At 35.0% G+C, this 19,207-nt stretch overlaps 1 protein-coding gene across 7 annotated transcripts in view; it reads left to right on the forward strand.

Annotated features, from left to right (window-relative positions):
* The window catches only part of Zdhhc21 (zinc finger DHHC-type palmitoyltransferase 21), a 122,131-nt gene that overhangs the window by 58,399 nt on the left and 44,525 nt on the right, over positions 1-19,207 (forward strand). For 3 of the 7 annotated variants that reach the window (XM_042692880.1, XM_042692881.1, XM_042692883.1), the window contains exons 8-9: positions 3,683-3,726; positions 4,260-7,836. The exons of the other annotated variants lie outside the window; for them this stretch is intronic. In XM_042692880.1, the coding sequence (XP_042548814.1) occupies positions 3,683-3,726; positions 4,260-4,392 (177 nt within the window). In that variant the 3' untranslated portion in view covers positions 4,393-7,836. Of the gene's footprint in view, positions 1-3,682; positions 3,727-4,259; positions 7,837-19,207 lie in introns of those variants that run through there. 7 annotated transcript variants of the gene reach the window in all.

The raw sequence follows: 19,207 nt of genomic DNA on the forward strand, positions 1-19,207 counted from the left end.
GCACCCAGTTATTGGTTGAGAAGGTGTCTCTTTAGTATGACCTGGCTAGTTCAGGAAGATTGAGACCTTCCTGAACTCAGCTTCCCAAGTAGCTAGGATTATAGGCATACACCCTCAACTGTTCATGTATGTATAATTGTTAGGTGTGACAGAGCATTCTGTAGCATTTTTTTTCTTCCCCTATGATAGCATATGTGGCAAAGTGTCTCTTGGTAGGACCAGTTGGATGGATTGAATCATTAGCTGTATATGCAAAGAGAGTGGTTCTCAGGCCTATTAGGAAACTTCTGATGGTAAATTCTTGCTCTTCGGCATTTCTCTCCAACCTCTGGCTAATGATACATCTCTCTTCTATTAGGAGCTGTTTCTTTCATTCCAGGAATAATGTTAGTTGAGGGTAAGGTTTTATTTGGTAGTAAAAGATATTCTCTAGACTGGATGTGAAAGATTATTTCGTAGACTAGGACCATCATCAGGAGAATATTAAGTATTGATTGATGACATAGATGAGACTTATTTCTGTTAGGTCTTCCTGGTTTTACTTTATTCTTTAAAAATAAACCCCCAAACTTGCAGTTTTTAAAATAGTGAGGCATTCTCACAGCTTGCTTAGTTACATAGATTGATGGAAGTTTTAGATATTTTGATCACCAAACCATAGCAGGCATAAGTGTATTTCTCAGGAAATAAGATACCCTGCTTGCAGCAACACAATAACTACTTTTAAGAAATCATTCCTGGAAGAATGATGTTTTTCTGAATAGTTATATTCAATCTCACTCAGGTAGTATCTGTCTTACTGCTCCTTTCCTAATAGACATTAAAAGCGTTGAGTCTTTTATATTGAAAGAAAGTATGTACACCAAAATATTTAAATTGGGTATTTTAATTTTTCCAAAAAATTGTATTTCTCCTTTGTAAAATGAAACAAAATAAATCTAATTTAGTACTTGAAAATTACTTGTGGATTCATTCTTCTCAGTAAAGCAACCTCTCTCTTTCTGTCTCTCTGTCTCTGTTTACTGTCCTATCCTGTCCTGCTTATGAATGTGATAGCATGACTTGTGTTGCTTTAGTATGTGTAATGTCCAACACAAAAATTTGATGACCTATTTGGATGCTCAAATATAAATTGTTTACCTTTTTCTTATTCCACTATCCCAGATAGTAGAGTTTCAGAGATGAACATTTGCCATTTCAAGTGAAATAGCCTATTTTGGCCAGCTACACTAACCTTACTCATAAAGTGATAGTAAATATCATATCCTTTGCAAGAATAACCAGCTTCCCATGATGATTTAAAAGGTAGTGTACCAGTTATTTCCTAAAATGGATTCTAGAAGTGTCAAAACACTTGAAAAAAAAAGCCTTGTTGTAATAAAATCTAAATTTGAAGTCTTTAAAGTTGATTCAGTGCCACAGATAAAGTTCTCAAGGCAATAGGCAGGTTGTAATTTTCTTTGTAGTAAAAGTTCTCCTTCATATCCTATAGAAATCTGATTATATAATTGATTTCCTTTTCCCAAAATAGTTCTCAGAGTTTGAATATTAACTGTGGCACTAGTTTTAGGCTATTCATATTCCCATCCTGATAGCACTTCTTGAGTTTTAGCCCATCTTTTCCTTCTTACGTTTGCACAGCTATCCTAATTGCTTTGGATCAGTCTGTCACCACTAGATTCTAAGAAACTATTAAACAACTTCATTCATTTCCTTTACAGATGTGGAATCTGAAGCCCAGGTTTTCTCTGAGACTCTAACTAATGTCCTCATGTATTTGTTGATTATATTTTCATAAAAAGAGACATGTTTTGAGGAAATTATGCAGCAGAAACAAGGATAGTTAATTACAGATACAGTTCTCATTTAATCAGTTTTAAAGCATGGTAGGGAAACAAATATGTAGCTTTTTTATTTTTTAAAATTATTATCTTTAAGTAGTTGTACAAAGAAGTCCCATTCTACAAAACAGTATATGAGTACAAAGAAAATATGAAGCTAATCGATAATTTCTTTACAAAACCCTGGAAAGTATGTAAGTGAAACTGTTACTGGTTACTAGTTTGTCTAAAGTACAAAAATAAGCAAGACAAGTTTAATAGAGAGTAACTGGTGACTCAGCTATCATATATGAGAACTTAGTATTATGAGCCATTCATATAATGTCTCTATAAAGAGGTTTTTAAATCTGATGCATATTAGCATTGAAGAAAGTTCTGGAGACAAATTCCTACAATTTGAGTTGTAACCACAAGTATTGGCATAAATAGTTTAGATTAATAGTACCTTCCACCTTCTTTCCTATGTGAGCAAGATCTTAAGAGAGAAGAAAGAAAAAACTTATACAACAGTTTTGTGTATTTGAGGGATGCACAAAGATTTGTATTGTGTTTGGTTAGTTTAAAATGTAGTATTGATTTAATTATTTAAATATTTAGTTATTTAGTTTTGTGTTGGTACTAGGGTTTAATTCCACTCAAAGATGATGCCAGTTGACCACAGATCCAATTCTGGCACTTTTTTGGTGGCTACTTAGAAATAAGGGTTTCACAGACTTCCCTGTCCAGGATGACTTTGAATCAGGATCCTCAGATCTCAGCTTCCAAAGTAGCTAGGATTACAGGCCCGAAGTGTTTGGTTTAGAGTGTACATTTTTAGCCAGGCACAGTGGCTTGTGTTGGCAATCCTAGCTACTTGGGAGCCTGAGATCTGGAAGACTGTGGTTTGAGGCTCTCCCAGGCCAAAAGACGTATGTTAGACTTCATCTCGACCAATAAAATACTGGGCACTGGGCACAACAAGTACATGCCTGTTATCCAGCCTGTTATAGAAAGGATAAATAGAAGGATTGAGGTACAACTTGGCCTAAGTAAAAAGAGAGACCTTAGCCAAAAAAAAAAAAAAAAAGTAAAAAAGGATTATGGGTGTGGCTCAGATGGTTGAGTGCCTGCCTACAAGTGCAAGACTCTGAGTTTAAACCATAATACCACCAAAAATGAAAAAAAAATCTAAAAAAAGATGGTACAATTTGCGAGTTGATTATTTGGATTACTTATAATAATTTGGTCAATCTAATGGTCTTCTGGTTACATAGTTTAAATCAGCATTTCTAGAACTTGCCTTTTTGTTTCTCTTACACGTTTGTTATTAAAAACAGTTGTTTTATTAAGTTGATTTTTTGATGAAAAAGAAATAGTTTTTACAAAAAAATGTTAATCTGTTAGCTTTAGTTTTCAGTAATAGTTGTTGGAATATAGCAGATTCTTAGATTACCTTGTTAAATTTTGTTGTTTTCAGAAATCCAGTAGCAATGTTAGTAATCTTCTGTTTATTATTGTCTTGCAAGTCACTCTTTTTGTGTCTATTTTGTAGTGCATATTTGCTAACAGTTGAGTTGAAAATAAGTACTAAACTTTTAAAAGAATTTTTGAAAAAGGAAGTGTGGTAAATGCAATGCTAAATCCCACAATTTTTGGTGAGGTTTTGTATTTGGGAATTTTGGGGAATAATACATTAATTTTTTTTTTCCCCAAATGGAACTTCAGTGAATGTAAATAACCTAAAATTCTTAAAGATATATAAACTTACAATCTTTAGAATATCCTGAAGATTCATAATCATAAAATATCAAAACTTGATAGCTTGTTTTATCTGAGTATATATTTTTTAATTTTTTTAATAGGATACAACATCTATTGAAAAGATGTCAAACTGTTGTGAAGAAATGTAAGTATAAAAATGAAGTATGTGATTTTTTTCCATTTTAAAATGGAAACAGCTATGTGCATCTACTGGAAAGATAACACAATGCTGGCTTTTTATTGGTGCCTTGCTTGAGGCCTGAGCTAGAAGCATACATACCCCAGTCTTACCAAAGGGGGTCTTCTAGACATAGTTTTTAAACTAAGTAAGGACTAACTGTTCTTTCTCTCTTGTCTAACTAAAGTAAGTTAAATTATTTGTCCTGAAAGTACATCAAAAGAGATTTGCTACTGTGTGGTTGACACACATTCTGTTAATCCTGAGATTCTCCTCTGCTTCAAAAGTTGCCGTAGGTTGATTGACGATGCAGATACAATATATGCTATCCAGAGTTAAAACTCAGCTGCATGCCACAGTGAAAGAAAAGCTGTATTTGTGATGCTGGGACACAATTCATCAGAGTCCAGTAATGGATCCCCAGCCAACCTGTATTGTTTTAGCTGACTGAAGTGCACCATGGGAGTGCTGTCTTTCACTAATAATGCTGTCTTCTGTAGATCGAGGCCTCGAAAGCCATGGCAGCAGACCTTCTCAGAAGTTTTTGGCACTCGTTGGAAGATCCTGTGGTTCATTCCTTTCAGGCAGAGGCAACCACTGCGAGTTCCCTACCACTTTGCCAATCACGTCTAAACAGATGGATGGTGGGCACAGATGGGTCCTCCATGCTGGAAATGCGTTACAGGTTTTATGATAATAGAACTATGACAGTCTTCAAGTCAATTAAAATCCACCCTCCAATCTTAGGATCATAATGTGCCCCAGGCTTTATTTTAACAGTGATCTTGATCCTGTTGTGGTACTAATACAAGATCTATATTTAAGTTTAAAAGCATGTTTACTTTCAAATTAGCTTCCACCAGGATTTCTTTAAATGATTTTCTATTAACCGTAAAAGGCAATGATTGGGATGAAATCATTGTACATAAATTTCTTTTAGTACTGACAGTGTTACAGATTTTAATTTATGGAAAATATCAGATGTTCATTTAAAAAAATTAAGCAGTACTAACCAAAATCTGAGAATCAGTTCTTCAGATTTTACAAAATACCTTTTTATGTGTAAATTTCCTTTTTCAAATACAAGGTATTTGAAATACTACTTCCTTTTATATGTGCTGATTTTTTTTTAATGCAGCAGAGAAGTGCCCAACAACAAAGGGCAGTGTTTTCTTAGGAGTAGCTTTCCAGTGTTTCTCCTTTTCTTTCCAACAAAACCAAAATAAAAATACCACTCAAGTAAATCACCAACTACCTATGTTACTGTAAGGAAAGATTAATTTCTCTCACATCAGTTTTCCTTTTCTCTTCCCTTTACTATTGTAATATTTGTTCCCAGGAGAAAATTTGTGAGCAGTGGGCATGTATTCCTATTTTACCTAAGATTTAATGAGCAAAGAGGGTAGAATATCTGCAATAATTCTAGTTCAGTTATATTAGAATGAATATGTTTTTAAAATGCTAGTATTACTAAATAATATGTGATGTACAGCATAAAGAAGAATATTGTGCTTTTAAAAATGTATATACTTTTTACTTTTGTCTACTAGTAAATCTAAAATTATGCACTGAAGGTTTATATATAACAGAAACTGGCCAACTCATATTGAAGTTTTATTAATAGAAAGTTACTAGTAAAAGTAAGTGACTAATTTTCAGGTTTTGAAAACTCAAACTGAAGTTAAATTTCTATTCAGCTATAATTCTCATTGTGATAGAGACCTTTTATTAGAAGCTGATGTTAGAAAATGACCTTAACCTAAGGAAATATTATTATCTATCTCATTAGCCTTACACAGATTTAAATTGCTGACAGTGATGGTCTCTTGGAAAGTATATAGAACACTTGTGTGAAAAGACATTTAGGTGTGCTTTGGAAAAATACCAGATTTTAATTTTTTTCATTAGAATACTGCAAACCCATATATGTTGTAAAATTTTATGTACATTCCATCTTTACCCTGAAAAGAAGATTGAGTCTATTGTTCTTGAACTATATTCATAATTTTATTGTATTTTTGAAAGTAAGGAATCATACCTGGAAAAATAATGAGTCGAATCTTATTGTTGTCAACTAATTATACTATGGCTAGTTTTTGCAGAAACTATAAATATCCTACAAAAAAACTCTAAAATACTAGACTAAGTTCACAAATATTAATACCAAGCTTTCAGATCTTAATTATGTTTTATTATTTGAAAACAGATTTACAGATGAAAGTATTTATTTGTGCTGATAAGTTGCACAGTGTCTAATATAAGAAATATATTTATAAAGTTTAATGAAATGCAAAATCAATATGTGTCTTTTAGGCAACAGAGTTGAATTTTGGGTAAACTAAATGACCAAATTTGACCAGTGACAGAACTATTAAAATTTAGCAATGTATATATAATGTAGGTAGATGTAAATTGATGGTCTTATGTTATATACTTCGTTTCATACAAGAACCTGAGAAGAATAGTAGAGCCAAGTACAGACCTCAAAAAGAGCTTTATGGACATATTTATATTTCTGCAGAAGTAGTAGCTACAGTGAAAATCAGGGAGGTCGCTTTCTCATTGTGAGAATTTGTGTTCATTTTTTTTTTCTTTTTTTAGATTTAACTCTTCTAGGACAGTCTCATCTTTCTCTGTATCCTCTCTGGTCCTGATCTCTTTGTAAGAAGTTCCTCTTAAGTTGTTGGACTACAAATTAATGTACTAGACAAGTCAATCCTTATTTTGTTTGATTTGCAGAAATGCTACATATCAACATAGTTATATAAGAACCTATGTTAAAGTATATATATATATATATATATACACATATATATATAATTTACCCATAACCTTCAGTATTCTCAAGTTATTCTCATAGCCCTATGATAAATTTGTAATTGTTAGATTATTGGAGAGAAGCCAATTGACAGTTTCTTGGGGATTATAGTCTGGTGTTCTTTCTGCGCCCTCTTTTGGCTAATTGATGTAATTATACTGGCTCGAGAGGTTTATTGTCTCATTAGTAAATTGCATAGCCAAGGTCAGAGGTACACAAGAGTGTATATACAAAAGTGGAAAATTTATGAAAGTGAATGTGTTACTGTTTCGGATGCTATTTATACTTCAAATGAATGGAGTGATTGCTTTGTTTATGTATATTTTAGTGCAGTTTTTACTGTCAATCACAACTTTATACTAGATCAGGATAAATTAAGCTATTTCATGTATTTTACTTTAAACCTTGCTTTGACAAATTAAATTTTAGTAGTAGACAAAGCTATTCCTTTTTAAATGACCAGTTTATTACAAATACAGAAATTGATTCTACAATAGCAAATAAGTATCTACTGTTTTATTAATTATCTAAAAATGTATATTTAATTTTTTCCTGTCAAGTTAGAATGAATTTTGAAAACTGGATCTGTTTTCCTAAATCAACAAAGATTAATTAGTAATTCTAGCTCTGTTCTTTTTGTTCTTTTTTTAACTTTCCCAGTCAGGGTATCCCAGTATCTTCAACAGCCCATTTGCCATCTATTCAGAATAACCATGAATATAACTAAAACGGTTTAGCATTTGAAAGTAATTGTTAGCAGCCAGATCACTGGTATAATCTGTATATTACTTGAAATATTTATACGCTTCTCATTTAATTTTAGCAAAGTTATTTTTATTTAATTTTTTAATATCTAAAACCATTCCATTTTATTTAAAGTTTGTCTATATGGTGTTTTTACATTATCAAAGTCATTTACTGGGCTTCTGGAAATGAAATGGTTTTACCAGGGTACAGTTATCCTGACTGAAAAGTCAGTCATTGTTTTCTGTAAACAAAAAAGTTCATGAGCTCCATGTAAGACTCAAGACCATAGGCAAAATCAGACTGAGCTGAGACTCCAGCCAATAGTAGGCATTTAGTTAGAGATCTCCTCGTACTTTGTAAGCTAGACTCGAGTTCTTAAACATCGTTAGCTGATACTCCATTACAGTAAAAATACCATTTTGGTTAAGAGTGCAATTTTAAAATATTTGCACTTAACATAAAAGCCAGCCATTTAAAATCATAACCAACATGTAAACCTCCTTTTCAGAATTTTTTTAAACTTTTAACAGTGAAGAAACAGGAACTTTAAGGCTGGTTCAGCACATGTAGACCCTGGTCTCAGTTCCCAGTATGGATTTAAGAAAGTGAAATAGACACCAAAAACCTACATAAAATTCAGTATAACAACTGAGTTAAAACTACCATCAGAATTAACATAAGTGCATTTTTACTGATGAAGAGGTAAATTTTGTTTTTATTTTCCCTCGGTCCTGGGGCCTGAACTCTTGGCCTGGGCGCTGTCCCTCAGCTTTTCAGCTCAAGGCTAGTGCTCTACCATTTGAACTACAGCGCCACTTGCGGCTATTTTCTGCGTATGTGGTGCTGAGGAATCGAACCCAGGGCTTCATGCATGCAAGGCAAGCACTCTACCACTGAGCCACCTTCCCAGCCCATAGATGGTAGCTGGTTCTCACTATTTGTCATCAGATTTTCAGTCACTTCAATCTAAGTGGGTACTTAGAAATACATTTTGCTCAAAAGGGTATATTGAGTCTAAATGCTGATCATGAAAGCTAAAGTGAGAATAAATCTTCCGACCAGGAAGTACAAACTAATGTCTATTACAATTTTATGTGTGCTAGATCATGGGGCAGTTTGAATATTCTATAAAATAAAATGTTTTGTAAAATCACAACCTATGTAGCGATAGTTTAATATGTTATTGATATTAACTGAGATAACTAGCTTCTCTCTAGGCTTTCTCTATTCTCAGTACTTCTTTAGTGCTTCCTGTATCAATTGCTTACCTAGCTCAAGTTTACTAAACTATAGTTACTCCATTAAGTAAGTTTTATATTACTTCTGATATGCAGATATATCTAGAATTACTAATAAAATTAAGTAGTTTACAAATAGATACAAATATTAGATTTTCATCCAACTCTATTATTACTTTTAATATAAATATTAACAAATGTAGTTGGTAAGTCATGTATATTCAGTATGTCCTGCTTGCTTGTATTACTAACCACATAATTAATGAATGGTATATTCTTGAGTGCCCACATTTGTTGACTTTCATTGTTGGAATCATCATCTGAATTTATAAATGAAAATTTTTAGTGTGTTTTTTTCATTTTTAATTGAACTCTAGAATATCTTAGAATAGAATTTGAAAAAGTGTTAGAACCTACTTGCTTGAAGTATTTTGTACAAATATTATTTACTGTGTATATTTAGCATTTCTGCTACATTTGGGGTAATGATAGTTAGCTTTAGGAAAATGACTTTTCTCACATTTCTTTCCTATCATATTGCAGTTTAAAAAAATCACTCCATTATCTGTTTTTTTAGATTTTGCAATACTACCCACTAATGCTAAATTTAAACAGAAATAGCAATGATATTTGAAATCGGTATTACAGGTATTACTGATTTTTCCATATCATATTTTTTTACTTTTCTACATCCTTTTTCCTTTGTCCACTCTTAGAGAACCGGTACAGATGAGTAGTATGTAACCAGAGAATTGGATTAGTAGAGTAGAAAAAGTTCAAAAGATGAGGAGAAGGCTAAAAAGCATGAATAATCAACGTCTCAGCAGCAGAGTTGACAGGAAACAGCTGCTGTGAGCTCAGCATTCCCTTCCTGTAGTCATTGTAGCTTCATCTCTTGTCAATACATACCGTATTGCTGTAAGTTGTTCCTACATGTAAGCACTTAGTTTTATTTTTTAAATCTTAAGTCATATTCTTTTTTTCCCAGTTGGTCAGATTTCTTTAAGAAATTAATTTTAAGTAAATAATTGTGTAGTATGTTAACATACAATATCAAAAGTGATGTGAAAAATGCAGCTATTTGATGCAGAGGAGAGAAATGAGGTTACCTCTAGGAACTTCCTAGGAGTCTCTTTTCAAAAGAGAGAATACTATTAAAGAATATTTGTGCCAGAGGAAACATTCATATGTAAAGATGGCTTATACTTTAATATTTGGAATCGTTTGGAATGCTTGAGGCCTCAGAACTGTACACTATTGTTCACTTTGAATTAAATTGTTACACATAAAAGTAGTGCTTATGGACCCTGCTGATTTTGATATTAATAGCTTTATATATAAACAAAGGTGTAGACAAAACATCAACAAAAAAAGATGTTTCTTTCTTGTGGTTTTGCTTGCCTGTTAGAGTTAATACAGGGTTGAATTGTTTGTAGGCTGTTCACTAAAGGAAAAATGTCTGCTTATCGCGAGTTCTGCTTTCTTGACAGTGTGTGCATAGGTGACATTTTTATCCACTGGTGCCTGAAGTTAGTGATTTATAACCTCAACAACTAAAACATCCTGGTGCTATTCACTTTAGCATAGAGTGACAATTTTAATTCCTGTACCAAAGAGTTCATTTTCTTCTCGCATCTTTTGTGTTTTAAAGAAGCAAATGGTACTAAAAACAGCTTGATGATCAGATCTTAATATTTTGCATCTGCTGCCTCAGTTTAATTAGTTATAAGTGTCTCTTATTTGTACTGAATTTGAAAATTCAATTTTGGTAGGTTAGTTTGGACTTTAGATTTGTAGCTTAATATAGCTTGGCTACTTTCAAGAGTAATTTAATAGACTGAAATTACAAAAGATAATTGAAGCACTTTCATAAGAAATTTTCATTTGTATTTCTGCTGCAATGAAAAAAATAACATCTCAACGTTTATTTCTATAAATGAGCTGTATAACTTATAGGGCACTATTAAGGACTACTGAAACACAATGCTAAAATGGAGGTTTAGTAATGGTTCAGTTTGATTACAAATCAAGAATTCATGATCTCTATGTGTACAAATCTTCAGTGGCTTTAAAGAATGATATTGCTTTTGTCTGTTTTGAAGATAAAGGTAAAACAAAAGAAACTTTAATATCTACACTTCCCCAATAGGAAATACAAATGTACCCTGATTTAAGCAAAACTGCTAATTGAACTTTATAAAAAAAAAAAAAAACAGAAATAAAAAGAAAAGAATGTCTGGATATTATAATCACTTTACCTGAAAATTTGGATTAAGATTATTTTAAAATCTAATTTTGCTTAGTGATTCATTTTACAAAAGTGGAGGAAGTTACCCCTTAAATGTAATTGTCCAGTTGTGATTTTGCTATCTATATAATTCTTCTTTCTAAATTCTAAAAAAAAATACTCATTTATTGTTCTTAAAAGTGCAGCTGAAATGGTTGATCATTCTGGCAAGAAGATAACATATATTGGAAAAGTAGACAATCACATTTGAAATGTTTTTTTCATTACTGATTATTAAAATCAATCCCTTCTTGAATGTATATATAATATATGGTTTTGCAGTGAATTCTGAATGGAAAAAAGAATCATGACTTGAAACATGACTTCAAGTTGATATGTAGGTATCCAGATCAACATGTTAAAGGTGAAAGTAAAATTTAAAAACAAGATGGAGTGAAGCAACATTATGTTTCTTTAATTTGTAAACAATATTCCCTGAATTACGTTGCCACTGAATTGGTTCTGGATAATTTCATTAGTTTATCCATCATTTAAATTAGTGTGTCTGAATGTTGTTATTTTTCAGAGTTAGGGAAATCACTACTACTTGCCATGTTCCAGTAGCATATTTAAAAAAGAGAATATTGAAAAGTAAAAACACACATACATAGGTAGAAAGAAAGCAATGGACAATACCAGAGGAAATACTTTTATACCCAGAGATACTCAGACAGTGCTCAGACAAATGAGTTGCAAGTCTGACATGAGAGGAAAAAGATAAGCTCTTGGGAGGAGAGTACACATGGATGGTACTGTAAGCATATTTTATGTCCTTCAAGTTAGTATTTTTTACAAATTGCTACTTTAGTAAATAGACAAAATCTGTATTATTTTGAGGCCCCTCATATTCTGTACCAGATTTTGTCAAGCATTATATCCCTAAAATTAAAGATCTTTCTATATTTTAATAATGGTCTGTTTTGAGTGCCATATGAAAATCCCATGTTTACACTTGCCTGCCCTCCCCCCTTTCTTGCGAAGTACATACTTTGTGTACGTCTGGAGGCCATTTTCCTGCATTGTCTACTGATTTTGTCTTCTTCCTCAAGAGAGTTAAAAAAGTATCACTAATATTTTTATTGCTAATGCTCATAAGGAAGACAGTAGTCGAGTGAGTTTAGAATAGATTAGAGAGGAAGATGGATGAAAATGGTAGGTGGGAAGGGAGCTATGTGTTGGAGTATACTTATTCTAATAAAAAGTCTACACTGGTTATTAAAATGAAAACAAACCATGCATCTACCTTAAGAACCTTGTTTTTTTTAAGTTATTTTAGTGATTTGGTTTTATTCATATGATATTCTATTTTCTTTGCAGATTGTTTTTAATTTAAATTGTGGAATTTTACTTCTCTTCAAATGTATTATGTACTGTATTTTTAGAAATCTTATTTTTAATAAATATTTTTTAAAAACAGGTTTTTGTCTCTATACCTCTTATTTATTATACTACTAATTATGGTAAATGTGGTTTATTTTTCAGCTTTATGCAATTTGGATAGGTATTCATAATTAGTGACCCTAGGCTACTGTTATATAACAATCACAGGATGCTAAGTATTTAGGAAAAACTCAATGTACATCTTGGAGTTGAAATTACATAGATAATATTTTAGAGAGGACCTAGATAGCTACATTGTTTATTTATTATTGTACCAAAGACTATTTTATGGCAGCTGCATACTGTCATTGGTTTTCCATGAAGTCACAAATGACTTGAACTCATTTTTGAACAAATGCATTTATCCCTAGTCCACAGTTATGTTTCTTAAGTGTACAATAACACTCAGTAGCTGGCTCAGCCTGCAATTCAGACTATAACACAAATACTTCCCTTAAGGATAAGTAATCAGGGCTGGGAATGTGGCTCAGTGGTAGAGTGCTTGCCTAGCATGCATGAAGCCCTTGGTTCGATTCCTCAGTACCACAAAAATAGAAAAAGCCAGAAATGGCTCTGTGGCTCAAGTGGTAGAGTGCTAGCTGTAAACTAAAAGAAACTCAGGGACAGTGCCTACTACACCCTGAGTTCAAGCTCTAGTACTGGCAAAAAAAAAAAATCGTACATTGGAATTAACACAAGAGGCTTAATGTATGCTTCCTATTTTGCTAAACAATACTAAAAATATGCTCAAGAGCAAGATTTAATAGTTTTTACTGAAGCATCAAGGGCATCATTAAGTGAAACAAAACTTGCCACTTTTTTTCTTCTTTTTTAAGAAGAAAATAATAACAAGACCAGTCTTTCTTAAGACTGGTCTTAAACTTGTTATATAGCGCAGACTAGTCTTTTTTTTGAGGCCTGAACTCTGGGCCTGGGCGCTGCCCCTCAGCTCTTCAGTTCAAGGCTAGCGCTCTACCACTTGAGCCACAGCGCCACTTCTGGCTTTTTTTTTTCTTTTTGCTTATGTGGTGCTGAGGAATCGAACCCAGGGCCTCAGGCATGCAAGGCAAGCGCTCTACCACTGAGCCAACTTCCCAGCCCCAACGCAGACTAGTCTTAAACTTAGAAGCCTCAGCCTTCTCTACATGAATTATAGGTATGCACTAGCATGCCTGGACTTCTGTCACTTGTGTGTGTGCGCATGTGTGCATGCCAATACTGAGGTTGAACTCGAGGCTTCAAGTTCTTACATTTTTCCCTTACAACTAATGCTTTACCACAGCTAATTGTCTAGGTTGGTATTTTGGTAGATAAATGGAGATAGACGTCTCAAGGAGTCTGCTCAGGCTGCCTCTAAACCTCTATCTTCAACTCTCATCCTTCTTGGTAGTTAGGATATAGTTACTTTGTCACCTTTCTGAAGCGAGATTTATTTGAATCTAGTTAATTTAATTGTGTATGGGGAAAACAATAGAGTTGGAACAGAAAAATACACATTTGAAACTTGATTTCATTTGCTCCTTATTTGATTTAATAAAAATGAAACATTAAAAGGGAATATATATATATATTCACGCATTCCAGCTTTTGAACACTAAAAATATAGTGTCCTTATGGACATTATTTAGCTTGTTGTAAAGAGACAAAACTAAAAGTGCGTGATAGCATAGGATGACTGAAAAATCATTTGAGAAGCTGCCAGATACTGTAGATGAACAAGCGCATGCAAATGCTGCTCTAGGCTGACCAATTACCCATATGAGCAGCAATTATATTAGCGTGCATGGGCAATTGGAGAGAAAATTGGACCCTGTAGACATCCAGCTGAGCAAACAGGACTGAGGAGGGATATGTGTTACTTTGAAAAGCACTGTGTCTTAGCTTACTTGCAGAACTATTTGTATCAGACAGCACATTCTTTGTATATCCTTTGGATGTCTGATATTTTTTTCAAAAATATTCAAATAGCAATGTGCTTTGTGTGTTTAAAAGCCAGACTTTTAGGAAGTAGGAGAGTTGGAATATACAACTCTAAACATGTACATGTTATCTCCAAGAAATCTATAAAACCTTTTAAATGCAGAGGGAAGCATCCTAACAATGATCTTGGTGATGATTTCTTGGAGATAAGTGTCCTTGGTTGTAAGTTTGACTGAAAAATCGTCTGGACATTTATCCTTTTATTACTGAAATTTATGTTTGTAAGCTAGATAGGTTCCCTGGATTATATTTGCAGTGATCCTTGGCAAGAACTGAATAGTTGAGGTTATAAAATGACACGGAGAATTTATAGTTGACATTTGAAATATGGATGGAAAACCGTTGAATAGGTTAATGATCATCAGGTTAATGAAATTTAATTCTGTAAGTTGTATAAGCTTAGTAGCTGTAGGTCAAATACTTCATTCAGTTCAACAGGCTCAGAAGAATACTTCATGTGGAAATGATCTATATTGAGCTTGGGGGGTGGGGATGGTAAACTTGTCTGACATAGTTCTTGAATATTTAATACATTTCAAATATTCTCAGTACAGAAAAGTGCCCAGAGTGTAGAACAATACCAATCCATTCAAGTAGTACTGTGAAATGTTCAGTTTTTACCATTTATTTTTTATAAAACCTAAAAACTTAAACCTTTTAAAATGTAGAGGAAAGCTTTCCTACCAATTATCTTTGTGATGATTTCTTGGAGATAACCCCAGTGGCATAACTACACAAGCAAATAGAGGCAGATGGGGACTGAGTCAAAGGAGCTTCTACACAACCAAGAAAACAGTGAGTTGGCAGCTTGAAACTGGGAACAATATTTTCAAACTGTCTGCTAAGTGTTAATAATGAAAATACATTAAGTCCTACAGCTCAATTGCAAAAAAAAAAAGAAGAAAAAAGTGGAATTTTGCATCTGTATCCTAAATACATCATTTTCTTCCCAAGAGGCAGCCACTATCCTAAGCTCTTGTATATTACTTTCATGGGTATTTCTTGTGCTTCTGTTGTGTATGTAAGATTCATGAGCTATACCATTTTAAATTTTTACATGAATATTTTATACTTTTCCTTCACAACTTCTTTATTCAGCATTTAACTTTTTCAAATCACCATCTTTACTCATGAAAATCTGGTTCATTCATTGTAATTTTGCCGAGTAGTTGTTTGGATAAACCATAGTTGATGTGTTTATTCAGAGTGGGTTGCATTTTTTTGTTGTTAAAACTTGTTTAAATGTGCACGAGTACCTGAGTTTTTCCAGGGTAGAAAAGTACAATAGTGAACAGCAGGGTATATGTGTATCTTTACAAGGTAATTCCCAAATTGCTCTTCAAACTGGCAGACCAAACTGTACTTCAACCAACATTTGTATGGCTACATTTACTTCATATACTCACTAACCCTTAATGTTATTGTAAAAATTATTTCTCCAACCTTTTTTTGTGTGCGTGCTGGGCACGTGGGCTGGACTGGGCTCTTGCTTGGCTTTTTTCACAAAGCTATCCCTCTAGTATGTGAGCCACACTTCTATTTGTCTTTTTACAAGTTAATTGGAGATAAGAGTCTCAAGAATCATTCTGCCCAGGCTGGCTTTGAACCATTATACTCAAATCCTAGCCTCCTGAGTAGCTAGGATGGTAAGTGTGAGCCATTGGTGCCCAACCACAATCTAACTATTTATGTGTATTTTATTCCTAAATCACCCGTCAATCTGATCATTTACCAGGAATCTGGTAATGTTATTTTCTGCAAAAGTGTTTGTAAACATCAAGAGAAAGAATGAATGAAATATGATTCTAAGAATTCAATAATTCATTAATGAAATTAGCATTTAACTATAAATACAAAGAAAAAAGTATGTTGAGTTTGCCAAAGATAAACTAACACTACAGAGACCTTAGGTTTCATCTACTACTTAAAAGTTTGGGTCAACTGAATTGTGTTTATTCCTTAATAGCTGTAATTCCCTCATCTTATGTTTCAGAAGTTGGATTGAAAATTATAAAGTCCAAATTGAAATGAGTAACTATTTGTCCATTGAGACCTTTCATATTCTATTTATCTGGCAAATTAAGATTAGTTCAACACTTTATGTATTACTTGAGTGAATTAGCAGGCACTGGTTGCTTTTTTTATAAGTGGAATTGGATTCAAATCTTTCATGTTCAGATATGCTTTCTACTGTGGATTCATAGAAATTAAAAATCAGTGAGGAAAATTTCAGAACATTTTTATTTATTATGTTCTTATATCAGGCTTGAAGTGTGTTATTTACTTCTAGTGATTATTGTCAATGTCAAGAAACAATCACCTATATTTTCCAGAATTTTACGAATTACTTGATGTGTTTCTATTTTCTGGTTATGTTTTGTTTTGGAGGATAAGCATTTTTAAAATTATTATCTTGAAGTACTTGTGCAAAGGGGTTGCCATTCAACAAAACATTTTATAAATACAGTGCATCTTGGTCAGGGTCACTCCTTTGAACATTCTAGCCCTCCCTTCCAATCCTTCCTTCCCTCGCTTTTCTTAATTTTGTTAGATATGCGTTCATATTTGACTGCAGTTCCATCCCCCTGCCCCAACTTTCTCTTCATCTACTCCTCTCTTGACCACACCTCAACCCTTTCTAGTAGACATTTCCTCATGGCTTAGACTTTCTAAAGAATTACAAGAGTTCCCCCCCCCCCCACACACACGCTGCCCTGAATCTACCATATTTCAGTTTTTGTGTACAGTTGGATGCCTCCTCAAGTATTTACTAGCTTCCACATATGAGAGGAAACATGTAACTTTTGTCTCTCTGGGCCTGACTTCACAACATAGTTTTTTCCAGGTTCTTCCATTTCTTGTAAATGATGCAATACTTTTTTCTTTTTTAAATGGATGAGTAAAATTTCATTGTGTACATATACCACATTTTCTTGATCCATTTGTCCTTGGAGGAGCATGTGGGTTGATTCCATGTCTTGACTATGGTGAGTAATTCTGCAGTGAACATGGTTGTGCTAGTGTCTTTACTCTAGAATGTCTCCTCATACCCAGGAAAAAAATGCTTTGCTTCCATATTCTTTTTATTGTGAAAATACTGTAGCCTCCTCCTTTTGTTTCCCCTTTCCATCCCTTTGCATCCTCCACCCCCCCAACCTCCCACCAAAGTTGTAAAGTTCGTTTTTCCACATAACGACTTGTACATCTCATTGTTGCAATGAGTCCTCCTGTATCCCTGTTTTAACGATTTGTTTTTTCCCTTCCCCTCCACATATACCAACATCATATATAGTGAAAGCAGGGGTTATACCATGGGGGAGAGACATACAAAGCAACAAAGACATAATCTCATACATATGTTAGAAACAATTGCATGAAGATCTCTCTCTCTCTCTCTCTCTCTCTCTCTCTCTCTCTCTCTCTCTCTCTCTCTCTCGTCCGTCGTGGGGCTTGAGCTCTAGGCCTGGGAGCTGTCCCTGAGCAATTCAGCTCAAGGCTCATGCTCTACCACTTGATTTGCTTCCATATTCTATAGAATGGTTTTAGTACAGGAGGAAGAGATTCAAGATGACGACCCTCTCACAGGCAGTCCCATTATGCGTGTCTCTGACCAAACTAAAGATCTATGGTCACAGCACACACTTTACCTCAAGTGACCCACTCCAATCAAACTCTAAATACATAAAGACTTCTACTACAAGAGGAATACCCCAACAGGCAAACAAGAAAGGCGAAAGAGAAACAGTGAGCGGGACCCTGCTGCTGAGATTTTCTGCAGATTTCAAGCAGAGAGCATCCAAAAGCTGAAGAAAGCGCTCAACCCCAGACCTGCGGAGGGAAACGGGTGATGACCCAGAGTCGGCAAGCAGAGCCCGGCTCCAACCCTCCTGCTGGGCAGATATGGAGGAGAAGAGGCCTCAGCAAACACTGCTATTGCAACCACCAGAAATTGGCCCCAAAAGTCGCAGGCACCAACGGGGCGCTCTGCCAGGATGCGCTCCTTCCCTGCCAACATTGGCGCCCACCCTGGGCTCCCGCCACCCCTGCACAAGCCAGGCCTGTGCCTTCACCGCCACTTCCAGCACAGTCCAGAGCTGCTGTGGACGGCACCACCCGCCGAACTAGGGGGTCCTGCCCGGGCCTCCACTGCAGCTCGAAGCTGCTTGCAGTCGCTCCACCCAGCACCGCCCCTGCAGCCACTGCCCACCGCCAATGCCCACCGCAGCCCCCGGTCCCAAGTTCCACCTGGTCCAAAAAGCGCCCGGCAGAGCGAGACCCTGCAGCTGCTGCTGCAGGTGCCAACCCACCCACCTGGTCCTGCCGACACCCAGACCCTCCCACTGAGAACCCGGCAACACCATCCTGGCCACCACAACACATGCTTTGTGGTCCAGCGCATTTCCAGCTACAGATCTTGTCAGTAACCCAATTGGGTCCAATTCTCTGTAGGGTCCCAAAGCCCTCTGACCCAAGCCCCTGCCCAAAAGGAAGGGATCACATCAGAAGTGAACACAGATCGAGGGTCTGTTCCTAAACCTCCTGTGGCTACCTGGGGAAAGACTGGGAACACAACTCCACGCCTGTGATAACAGACTACAAATCCCAATCCCCCCAACTCCCTGCCATCAGGGATTCTAGGTAGCAGTCACTTTCCCTTGTCAAAAGGCCAGCTGGATCCAACCAAGCCACAAGGAAAGCGGACTATTGCAAGATAAACAAGGTTTTATCAGGAATCGTCTTAGAGGACCACTGGATACTCAAGCTCCCCCAAACAAGCTGAAAAATTCTTAAGTTTTTTTTTATGTTTGTTTGTTGTTTGTTTTTGTTGTGTTCTTAGGATCTGCTATTTTACTTGTCTATTTTTCACTTACTTAGTTCTTTCTTCCACTTTTCAATTTCCTAATTTATTTTTTCCTCTCCTTCCTCTTTGTTCTCTCCACATTGTACTACTACTCTGTCAGTGCTAACCTGTTTAATTCTATACACAAGGTAAGGCCT

This window comes from Dipodomys spectabilis, unplaced genomic scaffold (assembly GCF_019054845.1).
Source record: "Dipodomys spectabilis isolate Male_0828 unplaced genomic scaffold, ASM1905484v1 ptg000158l, whole genome shotgun sequence".
Lineage (NCBI taxonomy): Eukaryota > Metazoa > Chordata > Mammalia > Rodentia > Heteromyidae > Dipodomys > Dipodomys spectabilis.